The sequence below is a fragment of the Bufo bufo genome, chromosome 2 (assembly GCF_905171765.1).
Source record: "Bufo bufo chromosome 2, aBufBuf1.1, whole genome shotgun sequence".
NCBI classification, from domain to species: Eukaryota; Metazoa; Chordata; class Amphibia; order Anura; family Bufonidae; genus Bufo; species Bufo bufo.
This window is the reverse complement of record NC_053390.1, coordinates 567,057,374-567,079,258: the sequence shown is the minus strand read 5'-3', so window position 1 is coordinate 567,079,258 and position 21,885 is coordinate 567,057,374. Positions and strand designations below refer to the sequence as shown.

General features: G+C 40.0%; 1 protein-coding gene across 2 annotated transcripts in view; it reads left to right on the top strand.

Annotated features, from left to right (window-relative positions):
• The window catches only part of UNC5C (unc-5 netrin receptor C), a 386,735-nt gene extending 365,174 nt beyond the window's left edge, over positions 1 to 21,561 (top strand). For both annotated transcript variants that reach the window (XM_040418177.1, XM_040418176.1), the window contains 5 exons: positions 5,297 to 5,530; positions 7,198 to 7,347; positions 12,981 to 13,145; positions 15,197 to 15,378; positions 20,847 to 21,561. In XM_040418177.1, coding sequence (XP_040274111.1) covers positions 5,297 to 5,530; positions 7,198 to 7,347; positions 12,981 to 13,145; positions 15,197 to 15,378; positions 20,847 to 21,012 — 897 coding nt within the window. In that variant the 3' untranslated portion in view covers positions 21,013 to 21,561. The remainder of the gene's footprint in view (positions 1 to 5,296; positions 5,531 to 7,197; positions 7,348 to 12,980; positions 13,146 to 15,196; positions 15,379 to 20,846) is intronic.
• The last annotated feature ends 324 nt before the right edge of the window (positions 21,562 to 21,885 follow it).

The following is a 21,885-nucleotide window of genomic DNA, read 5'->3' as shown; positions in this document are numbered from 1 at the left end:
GGTCCATAGAACAACTGCTCATACTACACCTGCTACACTAGAGCTAACATGGCTCCTCCGCAGATTACCATAGAACTGTATGGTAATCTAACTTTGGCTTGGTAGAACCATGTCTTGTCCATTGCTTGCAGCCACAGTACTGACCATATTATGACACTTGTAATTAGCAAAACATACAGGATTCACTGTAAAGGTAGACTCCTCAGCCATAATTCTGGGACTACATTGCTAGGATTCCAAATTGCGAGAATGGATTTGACGCACTAATTGACACATTAGACACTGCTGGCGAATGTTACATAAAGACTAGTATATGTGTTAGGTATTCCTTGAATCTGTCGCAGTTTTTACTACAATTTTTTGTTATTGAATTAAAAGGATAAACATAATATCAGCTTGATTCTTCATTTGCCCCAATGTCTACTGACCGATACACCACCTATGAACTTCTCTCTAGTTTCACGTAAAAAAGTATGTTTGCTGCTGGTGACACTTAGTGGCCAAAGTGTGTAAGTGCAGTAAGTTGTTTGAAGCTGCCTTAACATTTCAGCATCTTTATTATAGGGTTCATTTGTACACCATTTTATTGGATTATGTCAGTATTTAAGATAATTGTAGAAAGTGAAAAATGTTAAAGGTTTGTTGTTACAAATGTATATGGTTGCTAGCTGTGCATTCTCAGCACTAAAGCAGATCAACCAGGTTTCTTTTTGTCAGATGCTCCTTTATTCCTGCTGAAGTTGATATTGTCTGTCACCCCCTCACTTCTTCTCCCTTAATCTATGTCACAATAAACTCAGCTTGCAGTTTTCACATACTATCTTCCTTATCAAAGGTGCTGAGTCTTTTTATATTGATGACCTATCCTTGGGATAAATCATCACAGTCAGATCGGTGGGGGTCCAACTCCCAGAACCCCCCTGATCAGATGTTTGAAGAGGCTGTGGTACTCCAGTGAGAACCACATCCTCTTCCGAGGCCAGTAACATCACATTCAGCAGTCACACGGCCAAGTGATTGGGGCTATGGTGCGAGACCAAGGACAGATGCTATCGAATGAACATTGCCATGTGGGTAAGCTGTGAGGAGACTGTGGGGCTCAACGGCTCGCCATGGACTCCTCAAACAACTGACTGTCAGGGTGCCGGGAGTTGAACCCCCACCAATCTGATGTTGCTGAACTATCCTGAGGATAGGTCATCAATATTAAACACCTAGACAACCCCTTAAGGAATCAATCAATACCGATCAACATTAGAGATGAGTGAATTTCTTGAAAGTTCGATTTGGCTGATTCGCCAAATTTTACAAAAAAATTTGCTTTGTGATGAATTACTTTGTCACGAAGCACACTTTTTTGTAAGTAGCAGGTGCAATGACAGGTAGATGCGATAGCGCCGCCCTCATCATTGTACCCCTCAGATGCGCGTTCATACATGAGTCTAAAATGAACAATCAAATTTTTTTTTTTATTTACCACCTCCATTTGCTCGCAACGGGCCGGTCGCCGCCATCTTGCTTGAAGATCTTGTCTGAAATCCCGTGCGGCGCGAGATTACGTAATCACGCCGGCTGGTGTGGTGACATATAACGTCATTGCGCCGGCCAGAATGATGATGTAATCTCGCGCCGCATGAGATTTCGGACGAGATCTTCAAGCAAGATGAAGGCTGGCAGCCCGTCGCAAGCAAATGGAGGAGGTAAGTTAGAATTTTTTAGTTTTTTATACTATTTCAGGTTAAATCGATTCGCTGACACAAAGCATGAGGAAATTCGGCTTCTAGGCGAATCAAATTTATCCTGGAATTCAATTCACTCATCTCTAATCAACACCTCTCATTTATAGACTACATTGTCTATATGCACATGAAAAGTTTATTACAGTAACGCTGTAACAGTTGTACTGGACTAAGCTTATGACTTTTTGCATTTTTGCTGATAAAGCATCTATTCGTGGACAATTATTAAAGCGTTTATGACTGGACAATTATTACGGGCCCTTTATGAGGTATGTACAGTAAAGGATGGTGAGACTTCACCAACTGTGCCCACCTGCCCCATTCACACAGACTTTACTGACAACTATTACTTTGGTCGTATGACCAAATAGCTGTTCAATGCACGTTCTCCAAACAGCACATCCTTCAGAACCCCCATATGTATGCGCTCTTGTTATGGTTGAGCAGACATGAGTTTCTATTTGGGAAAGGGAAATGGCCACATGTTAGATGAAAGAGGAAGGGTGATGAAAATACTAGAAATTCTAGAAAGAATTCTAGAATTTATTAAGAATTCTAGAAAATGGAGAAAAAAATTCTAAAAATACATGCCCAACCCTTCTTTCCTCTGCTGTCAGGGGCACCCCGGTACACATTAGATTGTTGGTCACTCTCGCCTTCTGGTTCAGCTGACTTTTGTCTATTCTTAGACTATAGTTTCTCTCAAATTGTCAGTAGAGGGAAGTTTAATTGTTTTTTAAACCCAACTCCCCCATCCGCCCACACATACCCACTTGTGAAGTATACTTACCTGCTTCCCATGGCTGGGTTCCAGCTTCATGGGTCCTGGGATGTCTTCTTTTTACTTCCAGTCTCTGCAGGTAAACTTCCTGCATGGATAGGGTCACATATGCCACTGCAGCTAATGACTTGCCTCAGACGTGATATGTCCCCAAACAGCTAATGAACCCAGCACTTCCCTTCACAGGTCCTGCTGGGTGGGGATTTATAAAAATTTAAAAATGTGGACAACACCTTTAAGAAAGTTAAGTGACAAGCCCTTTTGAAGTTGTAGTAGTACCTATTCAGGTTGTCACCCATTAAAAGGTATAATGAAGAAATAACTGAATTAAATTACATTTTTTTGGTGTGGAATGCAACTTAAATGGGTTGTTCACATCTGGGGGTGGGTTTATGGCAAACCCCTGTTCCTGGGCAGATCTGCGAAGGGAGGCATACTTACCTACTACCCAATGTTGGCTTACAGCTCCTACGCTCTCCAGCCTCCGATGCTCCGCTCAGGTCCTTGAATGTAAACTTCCGGTTTGACAACACTACAGCGGTGACCTGCTCCCCTTGTGTCACGTGACCATTTGTCATGATGCAAGGGGAGCAGTTGGCTGCAGCGGTGTCAAAATGGAAGTTTGCATCGAGGAACCTGAGCGAAGCAGCGGCGACCTGAGAGCGCAGATGCCGGGAGCCAGCTTTGGGAAGTATGCTCAGGTCTGCCAAAGAAAGGGATTGCCAACACCCCCCTACCCCGCAAACATGCACAACCCCTTTAATATTCAGTAATTTTGACACAAAATTCTATGCAGTATTTTCTTAGCCAGCATCTATTATTTCCCCAAGTGAAATCACTTTACATATTACCCAGAGCACTTATGCAAAATACAATGTATTTTTAGGGAATATTTTCATCTTTACGCATAGAGTTCACATTTAGAAATGAATTAAATATGCATCTTTCCTCCAACTTGCAGATATTATCTTGTTTCCTAATGTTTTTTTTCTTGTGAGCTAAATTTAATCTGTAAACTCTGGAGCAGTCGCTGATTGACTTCTGAATACATTAAGGCTTGTGTTGTTTTTCATGAATTAATATAATGTATCAGTGGAAGAGGAAGCAGCGCTATTTCACAATCACTTCCTCTGATTTGCTTTCATTAAAGCTTCTATTGTATGCAATGTGAATATTCAAATTTATGGTGTCTATATTTGAACACTATGATCCGAATGGGTTGTCTGATTCGTAAGACATCAAACTTAGAAACAAAATGCAAACACATCAACTATTTACTATATATTATTATTATTTTTTTACCCATAAGGTTATTTAAATCTACACCTACATTTAAAGGAGTTGTCACCCACTGGCTATGATTTAAACTGATTATAAAGCTGTATGGGACACAAATACATGACGCTGATGTTACCTTTGTTTAGTTTATGAGAGTCTCCAAAGCACCAAAAATCAAGTTTTAAAGATATGCAAATGACAGACTCCTATTACAGTCACATTTGAGGGGGACTGTAATATAGCCAGCAAGGACATGCTGTAGGATTTATTTTAATGGCAGACACTCTGGGCAGTACTGATACACTTTAATATCTGGTGCAGGATCTGCAGGGGTGGGGCATGACAAAGTTTTTTGCTGTGGATTTGTTTGAATCCCTGTCCTATGCTCCACCCACTGCCATTCTTAACTCACACCCATTCACATGCTGCTCCTATGAGTCCCTGAGGAGCTAGCAGATCTAGCGAAATGCATGGGACTAAGACAGGGACATGATAGCTAAGGAGGTTTAGGTTCCAGTCACTTTCAGGATGAGTGCTCTGACTCCAGCAATAGTGGTCAGCACTGAATAAATTAATACCTAACTCCTAAAATGGGTTAATAAGTGATCGGGGCAAGAGGAATGTATAAAATATATTAGCTATAAGTTTATAGTGTGCTTATAGCAAATGTGTTCATTTTAACCACAGTGATTAAAGGTTAAGTTTTAAGTTATTCCTCCACCTTGGGTGATCAGCTTTTGAATAGGAGGCAGCAGAATAGTGTACCTAAAACACCATGCTCCCCCACTCAGGTCCTTTCTTAGTCATAACACAGTAAATCATCATTTAGGTCACTCAATTGGAGTTTATGGGCAAGTTTTTATTGTTCTACTATATTGGTGTTAGTGATGAGCGAAGTTATGGAAAATTTAATTTGGCTGCTTTGCCGAATTTCACAAAGAAATTCGCTTTGTGACATTACTTTGTATGTTGGGTGCAATGATGGGGAACGGCGATGGCCCCGCCCCCTGTCATTGAACCCCTCCGATGCCGCGTTCATCACTGATCGCGGCATCTGAGATTAAGATTGAGTGCTTTCAAAATTAAATAAACAAAAAATACTCACCTTATCCATTTGATTGCATAGAGACCGCTGCGGCCATTTGGTTTAAAGGCACCGCGCAAAATCTCACCCAAAATCTCACACATCATACATCACCACGCTTGACATTTTGCGTGGTATCTCCAGTCAAGATTGCCGCGGCAGCCTCTTTGAGCGCAAATGGAAGAGGGGAGTATGTATTTTTTTACCGCCATTTAAGAGAAAATGTATTAGTTACCACGAATCAAATTTTCCCTAAAGTTCAGATTGAAGTCAACTTCAGATACTTCCCTAATTATTACACTAATCGGTGTAATAAAGTAGAATATTAATTTAGTGAATTCTTTCTGTGAATGACTTCTAATATCCCTCTTACTTACTGTCTACTATCAATCATCCTTTTACTGCTTTCTATAGGATGTTGTGGTTGTCGGAGAAGAGAACTTTACTACTCCTTGCTACATTCAGATGGACTCTGAAGCCTGTCACATACTTACTGAAACATTAAGTACCTATGCACTGGTGGGACAATCTACAAGCAAATCATCAGCCAAACGACTGAAGTTAGCTATATTTGGGCCAACAACATGTACATCTCTGGAGTATAATATTCGTGTTTACTGCTTGGATGATACTCAGGATGCACTTAAGGTACGTGCACCTTTCATCTTCCATAGTTGTAGTTTTCATAGTTAAATAGTCTATCTATCTATCTATCTATCTATCTATCTATCTATCTATCTATCTATCTATCTATCTATCTGTCTGTCTATCCATTCACCCATCCATCCATGGGAGTGGCTATTCCATATCTTGTAGTGCAATAGCCACAGCTGTTTTATTTTCTTTCAATCTGAAAGATTACTTTAGTGCTAGAGATAAAAAGGACTTTTATAAAAAAAAAATTCTCATTCCTCACAAATCAGCTTTTGTAAAGTTAAAGGGGTTGTCTGGCTTCAGAGGTGAACCCGTACATACCCCCATATTAACCTTTCCAGCTCCCCTGATATGAGCATCGGAGCATTTCATGCTTCGATGTTCTCCTTTACCCTGCGCTGAACCTGGACAACCCGTTTAAAGGGAACCCCCCACATGGCATCTGAGCTGCAGGCAGCTTGTTATAGAGCAGGAGGAGCCAAGCAAATTTATATATAGTTTCATGGGAAAAGATTCAGTAAAACTTTTCTTTCCTTCATTTAAGTTCCTGCTCATTCTGGCCTTCGAAGACAAGGAGGAGGTCCTATCAGTGATTGACAGCCTTCCCTCTATGACTGTGTATACATAGAAAGCTGTCAATCACTTATAGGACCGCCTCCATGACTTCAAGGAGCAGAAAGAGCAGGAATTGAAATGTATAAATGACAAGTAATACAGAATTTTTTCTCATAAAACTACATATCAATCTGCTCAGTTCCTCCTGCTCTATAACAAGCTGCCTGCAGATTATTTAGCATTTTCATGGTGACAGGTTCCCTTAAGGGCTGCTTAATAATTTAATGCAGGTGCACCCTGCTGTCATGTTTGCCCACATCTTGACATGGAACTTAGCGTGCTCATCAGGGATATTGGAAGGTGACATCTTTTATCTCATTCTTGAAACATACCAGGTGTTATTGTCTAATAAGGTGGGCTAGAAGTAACCAAGGGTCTCCTAGGCTAGAAAATACTAAAACATGCATAATAGCAACATTTTCCTAATTTCCTAATAACCTAAACAATGAACCCCTCATTGGTGAGATCTAATAAGCTAGTAAACTCCATCATGGCTTTTATCACCATACAATAATAGTAGTTTTCACAAAAAGTGAAAATATAAAAAAGGTAGATAAAGGTAAGTAAATTCGAAAATAATTTAGTTTATTAATAGATTGAAATATTGTAAATGATATGAATTATTTCTCAGGTATTGTTAAATATATAGACATAATACTAATGCTTGAATCTTCATGAGGAGGTCAGAAGGTTTAGCAATGAATAATTCATTTATCCCTCATATTACTTTCCAAAAACATGATTTGATCCCAAACTCCTCAGAAAGAGTAGTAACATTTTGAAGATGTTATTGCTGAACTTGACAAAGCGACCATATAAACTGAGCCTTTAATATTAAAACTTTCAGATCCACATGCACTTTTATGATCTGCAAATTGTTTCCATGTGTCTAACGTCTTTTAAATTACACTAATGAATATTTTAGTTAGAATGTTCAGCTGGGAAAGAACTGGTGTAACATAATCTCTTATTATAATTTCATACAAAGGAAAATTGGTATATGTTTTCCAAACCACTTGATAACTTTTAATTTCCAAAAATCACAGGAAGTGTTACAACAAGAAAGGAAAGTTGGAGGACAGTTGTTGGATGAGCCTAAGACTCTTCATTTTAAAGGAAGTACTCATAACCTCCGCCTCTCCATTCACGATATACCCCACTCCCTTTGGAAGAGCAAACTGTTAGCTAAATATCAGGTAAGTTATCCAAAACCTATCCAAAAGCAATCTGTTCTGAAATGCTATTTAATATGGCAGTGTTTGCCCTATACCTGAAGTCTAACACTTATTTAATCTATTATAATCAATTATTGAAATGCCTCAAATGACCATATACTCTCTATTGAATTACATTATACACAAGGTAAACCATCACAGGAGCAATAGGCCTTATAAAAACCAATGAGATCTCTCTGGTTCTGAGAGCAACTCTTGGAAGCTACTGGTGCTTCAAAAAGGCATCTCATCCAACCAAACAGAATCCTGCTCTGTCTACAGATTGGTGTCTTTGGTTTGGCTAAAATACCTAGTCATGATTCAAGATTCTATGATGGGTCAGACATTGACCTACGGGAAAGAAACCTACAGGAGGCACTAGATAGATAAGGGCACATTTATTAAGACAGGCACTGGCGGTGTATCCACCAAAGTTACAGTACAGACCAAAAGTTTGGACACACCTTCTCATTCAAAGAGTTTTCTTTATTTTCATGACTATGAAGGCATCAAAACTATGAATTAACACATGTGGAATTATATACATAACAAACAAGTGTGAAACAACTGAAAATATGTCATATTCTAGGTTCTTCAAAGTAGCCACCTTTTACTTTGATTACTGCTTTGCACACTCTTGGCATTCTCTTGATGAGCTTCAAGAGGTAGTCCCCTGAAATGGTCTTCCAACAGTCTTGAAGGAGTTCCCAGAGATGCTTAGCAATTGTTGGCCCTTTTGCCTTCACTCTGCGGTCCAGCTCACCCCAAACCATCTCGATTGGGTTCAGGTCCGGTGACTGTGGAGGCCAGGTCATCTGGCGCAGCACCCCATCACTCTCCTTCATGGTCAAATAGCTCTTACTTTCAAAGTTTTCCCTATCTTTTGGCTGACTGACTGACCTTCATTTCTTAAAGTAATGATGGCCACTCGTTTTTCTTTACTTAGCTGCTTTTTTCTTGCCATAATACAAATTCTAACAGTCTTTTTAGTAGGACTATCAGCTGTGTATCCACCTGACTTCTCCTCAACGCCACTGATGGTCCCAACCCCATTTATAAGGCAAGAAATCCCACTTATTAAACCTGACAGGGCACACCTGTGAAGTGAAAACCATTTCAGGGGACTACCTCTTGAAGCTCATCAAGAGAATGCCAAGAGTGTGCAAAGCAGTAATCAAAGCAAAAGGTGGCTACTTTGAAGAACCTAGAATATGACATATTTTCAGTTGTTTCACACTTGTTTGTTATGTATATAATTCCACATATGTTAATTCATAGTTTTGATGCCTTCAGTGTGAATCTACAATTTTCATAGTCATGAAAATAAAGAAAACTCTTTGAATGAGAAGGTGTGTCCAAACTTTTGGTCTGTACTGTATGTAGAGGCACCCTAGTCTACATAACTTTGGAGGATCTATCGCCGCTTCTAAATGTAAGACAGCTTCCTAGCTGTTTTACATGTAGACCATTTTCTATGCCTAAATAGGCATAGAAAATGGTAAATGATACGGGCCTGATGGCCCATCCCCTTCCCCGCCCATGGCACACCCACTTTTTAGACCTGGCATGAACAGGGAAAAGTCGCAATCTGCGCCAGAAATATCCCTAATATAGGCGCATTTCTGTTTAATAAATGTCCCCCATAGTTTTTACCTCCTGGAGAAGAGCTAGTTTGCATTATAAGGCCTATGATAACATTGAGGTTCTAGAGCATAAAAGTGGAACACCATATCATGGAGACAACAAAACTCTTCACAAAATAACATGTAATTTATCATAGGGGCTTTGATGCAGTTCATCTGAAAGGTACTTTTTTTAAAGGGTTGTGCGCCTTTTGGAGGGAGCATACTTACCTACTCCCCACCGCTGGATCCTTGCTCCATTGCTCCCCTGCCAAAGCAGATGTTGACAATGGTGGACCTGAGCGAGGCTCCAGTGGCAGGGGAGCAATGAAGCAAGGATCCAGTGGTGGACCTGAGTAAGGCAGCTGTGTGTAGGAGCCAGCAGTGAGAAGCAGGAAAGTATACTTCCCTTTGCAGTTATGGCCAGGATGGAGTCTGTCCCAAGATTTTCAAAAGGTTTTTGGCAGAGGGGGAACAAAGCTTAGACCCAGAGGCAATGAGCAGATAAGTATGCTTCCCCTTGCAGGTCTGGCCAAGAGAAGGTGTCTGCCCAAAGAGCCCCAAAAGGGGAACAGCCCCTTTAAGTTCATATACTGTACATTATGGAGAATTTACTAAATGTGATATTAATATTCTTTATAATCCATCAGGGTACTCCCTTGTATTTTACACTTCTGGCTGACTAAGAGTCTCACTTTGATACTCAGACTTCATATGCAATTCAGCCATATAACATTTTGAATATTTGTTGTTAGATGAGAAGGATACTACTTACGCTTCAGAAGACCTCTTGGTCCTTTCTTTACTTTATTTTTCACAATTAAAAAGTGTTGCATGGCTCTCAGGCTCACTTGTTCAGAGTTCGCCGAGTTGTAAACCACATTCAAGCGCGACGTTTCGGGGGTCATGCCCCCTTACTCATGCGTGAAGATCAGGTGTAACCAACAGCCTTAAATATTCTAGGGCATGGGCGTAGTCTGTCTCGAATCTCAATTTGTGTCTAAAAACATTCATTTGGTTACAAATTGACATTTCACAAAAATACTTTAAAATTACAGATGTCATTCAACCCTTTTGGTTTTAATGTTTCCATTTTTGTAATCCATCTAGTTTCATGTTGCAGCAATTTATTCTTATTATTTTCTGGAGTAAATCCAGGTTTAATGTATTCTAGTATTACCCATTTTATTTCATTCCATTTATGTTTTCCTTTCGTAACAATGTTGCAACAATGTAGTTTCTTGTTATTTATTTTTTTCCTCTTTTTTGCTATCAGTAGATTCCACATATCTTTTTATGTTGGATTTATGTTCTGAGTCTTGTACGTATTTCTCTTTTAGTTTGTCCTATATACCACATGCTGCAAGGGCATCTCAGACCGTAGACAAAATGTTATATGGCTGAATTGCATATTAATATTCTTCAAATGTAACTAACATGACTATTCACTGACCATATTTAACCACAAACTGTGTAATGTAAAGCTATTTCCTGCTGTATTGTAACTCCCAGCTTTCTAAACAACAATACAACAGTATTATGTAGCAAAAGTGATAAAGAGGAATTGTCTAAGGACCATTCTGACAATTCTTGTCAGATCTTTGTGTAGTCTAAGCGAAATATTAAAGGTGAACGAAGCAATTTGTTCCAATTTTAGTACTGATTCAACCGGCAAATTGGTTGCTGATTCAGTCCGGTTTGTTTGCTGGATTTGGTTAAAATGATTTGACAGACCTTTACAATCTCAGAAATCTGCACTACGCTGACTAAATATGTTTACTGGGAACTACACTGCCCGCAAAAAAAAAAGTCGCCACCAAAAATATTTAGTTGGACCGCCTTTAGCTTTGATTACGGCACGCATTCGCTGTGGCATTGTTTTGATAAGCTTCCATCCAGTGTTGCATAAATTTTTCACCAAGATCTTGCATTGATGATGGTAGAGTCTGACTGCTGCGCAAAGCCTTCTCAAGCACATCCCAAAGATTCTCAATGGGGTTAAGGTCTGGACTCTGTGGTGGTCAATCCATGTGTGAAAATGATGTCTCATGCTCCCTGAATCACTCTTTCACAATTTGAGCCCAATGAATCCTGGCATTGTCACCTTGGAATATGCCCGTGCCATCAGGGAAGAAAAAATCCATTGATGGAATAACCTGGTCATTCAGTATGTTCAGATAGTCAGCTGACCTTATTCTTGGAGCACATACTGTTGCTAAACCTAAACCTGACCAAATGCAACAACCCCAGATCATATCACTGCCCCCACAGGCTTGTACAGTAGGCACTAGGCATGATGGGTGCATCACTTCATCTGCTTCTCTTTTTACCCTGATGTGCCCATCACTCTGGAACAGAGTAAATCTGGACTCATCAGACCACATGACCTTCTTCCATTGCTCCAGAGTCCAATATTTATGCTCCCTAGCAAATTGAAGCCTTTTTTTCTGGTTTGCCTCATTGATTAGTGTTTTTCTGATGGCTACACAGCTGTTCAGTCCCAATCCCTTGAGTTCCCTTTGTATTGTGCGTGTGCAAATTCTCTTACTTTCACTATTAAACATAGCCCTGAGTTCTACTGTTGTTTTTCTTCGATTTGATTTCACCAAACGTTTAAGTGATCGCCGATCACGATCATTCTGGATTTTTTTTCCCCCGCCACATTTCTTCCTCAAATACGATGGGTCCCCACTATCCTTCCAGTTTTTAATAATGCATTGGACAGTTAGTAGTTTCTGCAATCTCCTTAGATGTTTTCTCTGCTTAATGCATGCCAATGATTTGACCCTTGTCAAACAGACTAACATCTTTTCCACAACCACGAGATGTGTCTTTCGACATGGTTGTTTAAGAAATGAGAAGCAACTCACTGCACCAGTTGGGGGTTAAATAACTTATTGCCAGCTGAAAGATAATCGCACATGCAGTAATTATTCAATAGGAGGCTCTTAACTACTTGCGTAGTTAAATCCAGGTGGCAACTTTTTTTTTGGACAGGCAGTGTATTAATCTTGTAGCTACATGTAGTTTACTGTGCTCAATTATAAATGCAAGTATATTTTTCAATAAACATTTATAGAAAGTCAAACATAGAAGTAAGCTTTCCGTAATAGATGTGATATATGCGCCCCCTTAAAATGTAAGCACTTGTGTATAGAACCACTCAAGATAATGGATGGACTTAAGTGCCTAGTATGATTTGTAAGGTTCTCCTTCCCTATCTGCATTGTGGAATGTCCAGCATGTTACCATATTAAACTTTATCTTCACTAATAGGCTTTTGACTTGGATTTTATTAATGTTTATCCCATTTTGGCTTAGTCTTTAAGAACTGAGTTTGTTATCACTTAGTGGCCTTGATTGTCTATCTTCACCACCCTTGTTTTCCACAATCACATTTAATAATTCTGCTGGCCTGGCCAAAGCAGTTACACTTGGCAAGACTTCAGCAGCACTGTGTGAGAAGCTCAGTATGGATTAGATATAGTGCTAGTTCAGCAACTTCTTGCCATTGCCTGTAGGCTGTACAACTTCTCTTCAGTGCTTTCAGCTTCCATTAACCAGGTTTCACTCTGTAGCCCATCACTCCCAGGGGAGCTGAACGCTGTGCTCGTAATGTGCTAAAGTAATATAGGCTGAAGGCAGAAGATTGCCTCTACTTGGAGGAACAGACTCTTTGTGAATAACAAGATATGGTCCTTGTAGTACAAGTTGTATTTTTATTGGCATGGTGTCTGCCACTTAGTGGCTTGTGTAATACAGGCAGCAACGTGAGGAGAGGAGGGGTTGTCAACAGGCTGATCTTCTAGTCACAGGCTTGCTTATACCGTTACTGAAGAACATCTTAGGACTTCAGTATTTCCCTTCTATTGAATCATTGGCTCCAGTACCTGTCAGGAATTTGACTCCACTGAAAAACACCCAGTTAGAACTTGGTGATCTGATTTTTTTTGTCCAAAGAACTAATTTCATTGTGTTGGTTGTATCGTGCAGGAAATTCCCTTCTATCAGATCTGGAGTGGATGCCAAAGGAATCTTCATTGCACCTTTACTCTGGAACGATTCAGCCTCAGCACCACAGACCTGTCCTGTAAGCTATGTATCAGGCAGGTGGAGGGGGAAGGACAGATTTTCCAGCTGAATTGTACAGCCACAGAGGTATGTACAGAAAATCATCTATAGGGACGTCTTCAAATATCACATAATTACAAATGAAAATGATCATTCACATTGGCAGGCATTGGTAATTTCAATTTTTGGGAAACCATAATGCCAACCGAAGCAGAATGAAGATGGCTAATGCTTATTTAATTACAAGATAATACTTACCGTAATCTTCATTTAATTGTATTGACGCTCCTAGGGCTTTGTTCTCTGAATCCTATACTGTGCATAGTGACTCTTATAACCTATTTGTAGCAAGGTTTGAATGTCATAAAGTAATATTTTTCAGATATAGATGTAGCCGGGCTGATTTTGGTACTGGGTAAAACTGGCCAAAATGTTTGTTATATCACAATATGTTATCAGTAATTTTGCAAAGCACTGAAAAGAGATGCACAAAAAGACAAATGAGACACTTAAAGGGGTTGTCAGAAATAATAAAAAATCTTGGACAACCGTTACAATGTCTTAAAATAAAGAAATCATATACTCACCAGTTTGTCTAGCGCCATTCTCTGAAGCATTTCTCCAGTACTCCCGCTGCTGTTTGTTTTCAAACAGAAGCAGTAATGTGCCTGGATACGGCTTATGACTCCTGCAGCCAATCACTGTCCTCACTGGCCTATAGCTGTGGACAGTAATTGGCTGCAGCAGTGCGGCACATCACTCCACATGTCACAGACTATTGTGGCATGTTCAGTGACGTGCCTTGATTCAGCACCTCACCTCTGCAACCAATCACTGTCCTCAACTATAGACCATTGGGGACCGTGATTGACTGTAGCAGTCATGTGCCGTATCCAGGCACGTCTTCTCCAGCAGCGGAAGTACCTGAGGAGTGCCACAGAGAACCAAATTATCTGGGACAACCCTTTTAAAGGGGGGTGCTGGTTTAAAAAAATGTATGGCCTATTCTTAAGATAGGATATACATATTAGGTAGGTGGTGATGAGAGTCGAGGCACACACGCCAATCAGTGGATTTAAGATCTACTATCACTTATACAATTGTCATTTAGATTTAATTAAAAAGTGTAAGAATTGTAGATGCATCAACTGTGGGTGCTGTTGAGGCCAAAAGGGTGGGTTCATATCATGCTTTTGCTATCCATTTGACAGATATGTTATAAAAAATAAATAAAGGATACAAAAGCGAAGCACACCACGCTTTTGTATCCTGTAGATTCCGGTAAAAAACGTATACGTTAACGTATACATTTTTTACAATGGAACTCAATGGTGAAAAGATGCTACTCCATGGCATTTGTCTGAAGCATCCATTAATGAATATGATTTTGTTTATGCTTAACGGATGGCAAAAACGTGATGTGAACCCACCCCAAGACTGGTTTCTAACTCCTTCTCTGTTCAGTGTATTAACTTTTGCAAATTAGCCCCACTCCATTAGCAGAATTAACAATGAAGTAAAGGGAAAATGGGCCTGTGCGTCTTTCTGCTCTTGTCTCCATGGGGTAGATAGTCTGTTTAAGTGTACTGTATAAGTCACCTTGTTCCAAATACAGAAGCCAGGTTGTCAGCTATTTTTTGATCTTTTTGCTATAGGCCCTGATTACAACTTTAATTCCCACCTTGAGATCTCTAATTGATGGTGTCTTTAGGAAGCAATTGTTGCCTTATTGTTATGCAGTCATATTATACAACATGTATCTGAAGGTATTTAATTACCAAGCACATTGTGTCCATACTAGTAAACTCTTTGTACAGATTCTGAGTAAGAAAAGATCATGTAGATTCTGGCCCCATCTTCCTACGTTGATGCAATTAACCCTGCTGTATGTCAGGGCTGATCTAATGGAAACAGGCCTGTGTTTTAGACACAGACCCAAGGTCCAGGGACGCAGATGTATGGTTTAATGGTAAGATAGCTATAAATATTTGATTTAATTTCTGCAGCCTAGAAATATGATGCTAGCTGAGAACATATTGGAATTTCATTCTGAGACTCTGATAAAGTTGAAATAAGCTACGTGCACCAAGCCATATCTAGAAATTGTCTGTAATATAAATTGTTTGTTCTTTGTACAGGAACCGAGCTGTATTATTGATTATCCTCTCATGGATTCCGCGAGTACCATAACAACCATTATAGGACCAAGTGCTTTCAGCATCCCTCTAACTATTCGACAGAAACTGTGCAGCAGCCTAGATGCTCCTCAGACACGAGGTCATGACTGGAGGATGCTAGCCCATAAACTGAACTTAGACAGGTCAGCTTGAAACCCTTCCTGAAATTACAGGGCTTTTTTCCTGAATGTTGATGAACTAATGTACAGTATATAGCATGACGCATATGAAGTACAAATGTAGTAGAGTTAACACTCATGCTTAACTAGATGCGTTAACTAAACTAGTTGTGTCCAATTGCTTTTCAAAGGATATCACGATAAGTTAAGAAATTTGAGTTAAGATTTTGAGTTAACTCTACCAGTATAATTATTAGTGCTCTTTCTTGGGCTCATTTTATGCTTGAACTATTCTACAGTCCTGATTTCATTTTATGTACATGAGATACCATTTAGTCCGTCATTTTCTTGCAATAAGGACACTTGTTGGATCTTAGACATTAAAATGCAACAGATGCTCTAAAAAAAAGTAATTTATTGGATTTTGCCAATGTTAAACTAATCCATTCATCCAAAATAGGCTTGTGTATCATGGTGAAAAGGGTTCTTTCAGCACAATTTAATGTCAGGAGAGGAAATAACTTTAAAAAGGACCTTTCATGGGTCCAGACTTTATAAACTAAGTATCAGGGTATGTAGGGCATAGAGCGGGGATCTAATAGCGCTTACTATTTCTTCTGGGCGCCGCTCCATTCTCCCGCTGTGGCCCCCCGTTAAATTCTCCTGCCCTGCATGCAAATTTTTGCATCGGAACAGGGAGGAGGAGACTGCTCTGTTTCTCAATGGGAGTCTCCTTCGCCCTGGCTGTGAGCTGTCCAATCGCAGCGGAGAGCGTCACAGCCAGGGAGAAAAAAAAAGCTCACCTTATCCCTGGCTGTGACGCTCTCTGCTGTGATTGGACTGCTCACAGCCAGGAAGAAGGAGATGCCCACTGAGAAACAGGGCAGTCTCCTCCTCCCTCTTCCGATGCGAAAATTAGCATACAGGGCGGGAGAATTTAACAGGGGCCACAGCGGGCGAACGCACAGAAAAAATAGTAAGCACTATTAGATCCCCGCTATATGCCCTACATACCCTGATACTTAGTTTATAAAGTCTGGACCCATGAAAGGTCCTCTTTAAGTTATTTTACTATTTTATCTCTGTAACTTGAACTTGTAAAGCTATTAAGGAGCAGAACAGCATCTTAAGGTATCACTGATGTTACCTGAAACTAAAAAACTTTTTTTTTTTAACCTAAACAGATCTAAAATATGGTTCTGTTTAATTTATTGTAGCAATCAGACCTTATTATCTCATAGCTCTGAGTTCCCTGCATAGATATGCAGCCACCACTTGGGGGAGCCTAGCATTTTACTACTTGTTGTTGATATATTGACCTCTACAGGGCCCGTTTTAGACAAAATGTGGCCCTGGGCAAAATCAAAAGTGGGGTCCCAAATCTTGTAATAATGTACTAACAACACAGTTACATTCTGTCAATTCCGGCCCTCCCTCACAAATTTACACCCCTTAAAGCTCCTCACACAGTTTTTCATCCTCATGCCCCCAGAATACGCCACATGCCCCCTCCCCTCACAGCAATGAGTTCCCCTCACTCACAGCATCTGAGAGTGGTAAAAACCAGAATCATGGGATTCCTCTTCAGGCGCTATTTCCCCCAGCGGAGATTCGGGAAAGCACCCTGTTCTATAAAATAAGCCATAGCCTTTACTAGGCTTCCAGGCTTATTGTTAGTATATCCCAGTTCAGGCTGCTAGATGGCAGCACTGAACATGATATAGTGATTTCCATACAGACTAATGGAGCAATTTACATATGATGATTGTAAGTTGTAGTCCACTTGGGGGACTTAACAAAAAGTAAAAAAAAAAGTTTTTCAAATATAAAAAAATACCTTTTAAATTTAAATCACCACCATTCCCCAAAATAAAAAGAAACAAAAAAATAGCATTATGGGCATCGCCGCATGTGAAAACACCCATACTATTAAAATATTTAAAAAAGTTAACCCATATGGTGAATGGCGTAACAGAATAAATAAAAAAAAGGCTGATTAGCATTTTTTCATCACTTTATCTCCCAAGAAAATTAAATAAAAAGTGATCAAGTCATACACACCCCAAAATGGTATTGTCAAAAACGACAGATCGTCCCACAAAAAATGAGCCCCCACACATCGCTGCAGACATAACTATAAAAAAGTTATGAGGCTCAGAATATCGCGATGAAAAGATTTTTTTTTTTTTAAGAAGTGACACCTGGTCAGGCTTAGCTTCCTGCAGGGAGTGGGCCTATTGACGTCCTGAGCAGGGGTGCTGTTAGGATTGCCACCTTTCCCAACAAAAAATACTGGTTACACAAGTTAAAAAGGTTAGTGTGGGTTAATACGGGTGTTATTTGATCATATTTTATGTTTTGCTCAATTCTTTTCTCAATAAAATCGAACTTTTCACTGTTAGGGACACCCTATGTATTTAAGTTTTATTTAGCCTCTATTTTTAAAATGTTTCTGTGGGGATTCGAAGTCACAACCATCTTTTTAGAGATGGCAGATGCACACTAATCGTGCAGCTGCCGAGCGGGGGACCGCTGTCAGTGACAGCAAGGCACCCTAGAGAAAAGGCAAGGACCATTCGTGGGTGTCCCTGCCCTCTAGATCACTGTATGCACAGATCTGTATACACAAGCGCTGTGCATACAGATCAGGAAGCGATGTGCACTTCCTGTCCTGACCCAGTGGTGAGTGCAGGAGCTGTCGGGTCTTCCATAGACCACGATCATCCCTGCACTGAGACTGTACAGTGCAGTATTATGCTGTACAGCCTCTCTGTGGGGTGTATTTACCATGTAACTGGGGCTACTATGTCAGCCCCAGTTACAGGAAAAATCAATAGTTAAAAAAAAAAAAAAATGAAGTTAGAGGTCTTGTATGACCTTATGGGGGACACAAATTGTAAAATAAAAAATAAAAAAAGTGTTTTTAAAAAAAATAAAAAATTTACATAAAAAAAAAAAGAATTCCCCCCCAAATCCGTTATTTCAAAAATGCTAAAAAATAGAATAAAAAAAATATATACATATTTGGTGTCACCGCATCCGCAACGACCAGCTCTATAATAATATCATATGATCTACCCAATCAGGTGAAAAAGTTAATTAATCAAAAAGTCGTATGTACCCCAAAATGGTAGCAATAAAAACATCACCTCATCCCGCAAATGAGCCCCCACAGAAGACTATAGCCAGAAAAAATAAAATGGGTCTATGAAAATTATTGCAACACAAAATAGTTTTCTTTAAAAAAAAATGCCCTTATTGTTTAAAATGTAAAAAAATATAAATAAAATAGACATATTTGGCATAGCCGCGTCTGTAACAATTGGCTCTACAAAAATATCACATGATTGATGTAAAAAAAAAAAAATTACGCCAAACTATTAGCCCTGTAGTGGAAGATTCAATAAGCAGTGATTTCAATATGTCAAGACGTACAGTTGCAGGGAAATTAAATGCAATATTATCAACATAAAAGCTGGTACACATACCACTGCCTCCCAATGTATAAAATACAGCATACACATAGTCAGAAGACAGTGTTAATGCTAAAAAAAAGTTAGATTAGGGACAGTAGCCTAGAAATAAATTCCATACTACTGTACTTACATTATAGGCATATTTTACTGCATATTTTACTGCCTTCGTAAGCTGTCATAATTCCATTTTAGGTCTCTATGTAATCATGTGAGATGACAAGGCCTGCAAAGAGACTTTTTGTAGGGCTACCGATGGACAATAACTATTGAGTGACAGCTCTAGTCCAAATGAATACCTTCAATTGAATGCAGTCTTGTGGACTGAAGCTGTCACTCATTAGTTAAACTTAAAATCAATCTGTAGTGCTACTACAGAACCCATGTTTTCTGTTCCCTAAAGGCCAAAAACACATATGCAAAAATTGTCATAAGACTCCTTTTTGGTTGTTATCAATAGCCATGAGATAAGCTTTGATTATTATGTGTGATTATTTAAAGACGCTCTCTGGGAATGAGTTAAAATGGCCGCCAGCAACTTGTCCTAGAACGTGAGCAGGATTTGCAGAGCTACCTAGGGGTGTAAGGGCCTCACTCCACTGCGCAACATTGTGATCCTGACTATGATATACCATCATAACTGAGCAGCCTGACAGGAAAACGCACCAATGTGTAGTACATGCAAGTGCAATTTGAACCAGGCGTAGCATTTTGTATTTATGTAGGGGAGGCACAGATTACATTTCTAGGTTCACGCCTATATAGAACATTAAAATAAAATAAATAAATAAATACTTTTTTAATTAATGTCTAAAAATGGGGCAGCGGCCCAAATAGAACTGAATCAGACATAAAGGTTATATTGCAGCCACTCCAGGAAAGAAGCATATGTTACCTAGCCATATTGTGCTGCTGATGTGCTTCCAGTGTTCAAAATACACACCTGTGGTGCACCAGGAGGTAATTGGGAAGTTAGAGTTCCTCCTTGTTGGTGTAATACCACTACCCTAACAGATTAACCGGGTCCTGGGTCCAGGGGAGCACTACAGGCTACTTGTACCCCTGAAGTCAACGCCTTGGAATGCTGGTGTACAGAATGACCCTCTGGTGGAGGCAATTAGCAGCACTGGTCAGTGTGTGTCCCAGTCACCTCGTTTAGCATTGCATAATCGACCGCTCTGCAATGCCTTGGTCCTGGTGCACCCTGCTTATGGCACCGATAATGATTACCCTCAAGCAGGGTTCTCTGTGCACCGGGGATAGCACTTAGTGTCAGATAATCAGCAGAGCGCTGCAGGAGAGACCTCTTTGCAGCGCCGTGAAGCAGATTCAAGCTGGAAGAAAAAAGACAGTCAGCCCAACGTGGGTCTGACTGTAACCCCACACACTCAACGTGTTTCTGTAGAGGGTATAACCTCGCTCGTCATCAGGAGCTTAGGTAAGGAATTGGTGGACTGATGATAGGTTCAGTGTTGGCCGCAACTGATGGTGTGTAATCGGCTAGTAATCGGCACTGTGGTGACCATGAGCTTGTTCATAGCTTCTCAGCCAATTGGGAAAGTAGGCATAAACATCAGTCACACCCCCCAACTTGATGCGCAGGCCGCATGAACGCTCATTAGCGATCATCTGGCAGTATAATACTGCCGCCGATTGTCTGATGAACAAGCAAACACTCCTTCATCATTTGACAATCCAAATCTTTTGACATGTTAAAAAATTATCATATGCAGGCGGCAGATCGTGGTGTCCAATAACGATCTGCTGCCAGCAAACCACTCTACAGCATGGGGACGAGCGATGGCATAGCATTGCTCTTCCTCATGCTGCAGAAGAAATGTTTGTATGTAATAGCAGCGGTCTCCTCTGCTAGTGGGTAGGCGATTGCCCGGAGGGATACAGCCTTAAATCTTCAAAGCTCCAGTGTATATAAACCTCAACCCCAATGTTCTGAATACAATTGCATGTTTCCATAGGTTAACATATCTGATTGTTGGATTTCTTCATCTATTTGTGCAGGTATCTCAATTATTTTGCCACAAAACCTAGTCCAACTGGAGTAATCCTAGATCTATGGGAAGCGCAGAACTACCCGGATGGGAACCTCAGCATGCTGGCTGCAGTCTTGGAGCAGATGGGCCGACACGAAACAATGGTATCTTTGACGGGAGAAGAAAAATATTGATCTTGACTAGGAAATATGAAGGCGGAGGAATTAATGAATAAAGTTACCAAGTTATAACGACCACCTGTTGAAGAGGAATACTGACCCATAAGTTCTACTACTTCTAGAAAATTGACTTTGATATAAATCTTTCTTGTATAGTAACATGAAGTGAAAAGGAGGAAAAAAAAAACATGCAAAGCTGTATCTCAAATATTATAAACCAACCTGATGCTCATTCAGTGTGTGGCTTGTTAGAGGATTTTACAGTTTCCTAGGAAACGAAATTTATTGCTATCCAGATACATGGATAAACTTTCTATACAATCCCAGCTCCAATGGACATTGTTTACATCCACTGATGGACAGGGGTTATTGATTCTGTCCCGTAACTATTTCTATTTTGTGCAAGCCATCTAAGTGACAATAGTGTGCTTCTCCAGGGTATTTTGAGGAAAGCAGTATTATTTTCAATGGAATTTAGATTGGGTGCACTGATTACCTAGTGTCCAATAATCCCCTTGTCCTGGTTGTCTGTTCCAAGTTCTTTCATCCAAGCAAAGAGCAGGAAATCCAATACTCTTAGCAGGAGGCCAGTGCCAATGTAGGTGGCAAAAGCAGCTTTATTTTTTATTTTTCCAGCGATATCACAATCAGTCACTAACGTCTAAAGGGAGATACAGTGGAAGCTAACATTGCTGAATCCCCATGAGTGCTGACCACAAGGCTTCCACTTAACGCTGAAGCAGTGAAGCAATGCTAACAATAGTTGACTATTGGCAATTTCATCTTCTCTTAACTGATCATTCTGCAACCAATAATTGTATTATTTGCCTATTATGTTTGCTTTTTTTCTTATTTTTCATCATCACTTTTAGGAAACGTCAATGCAAT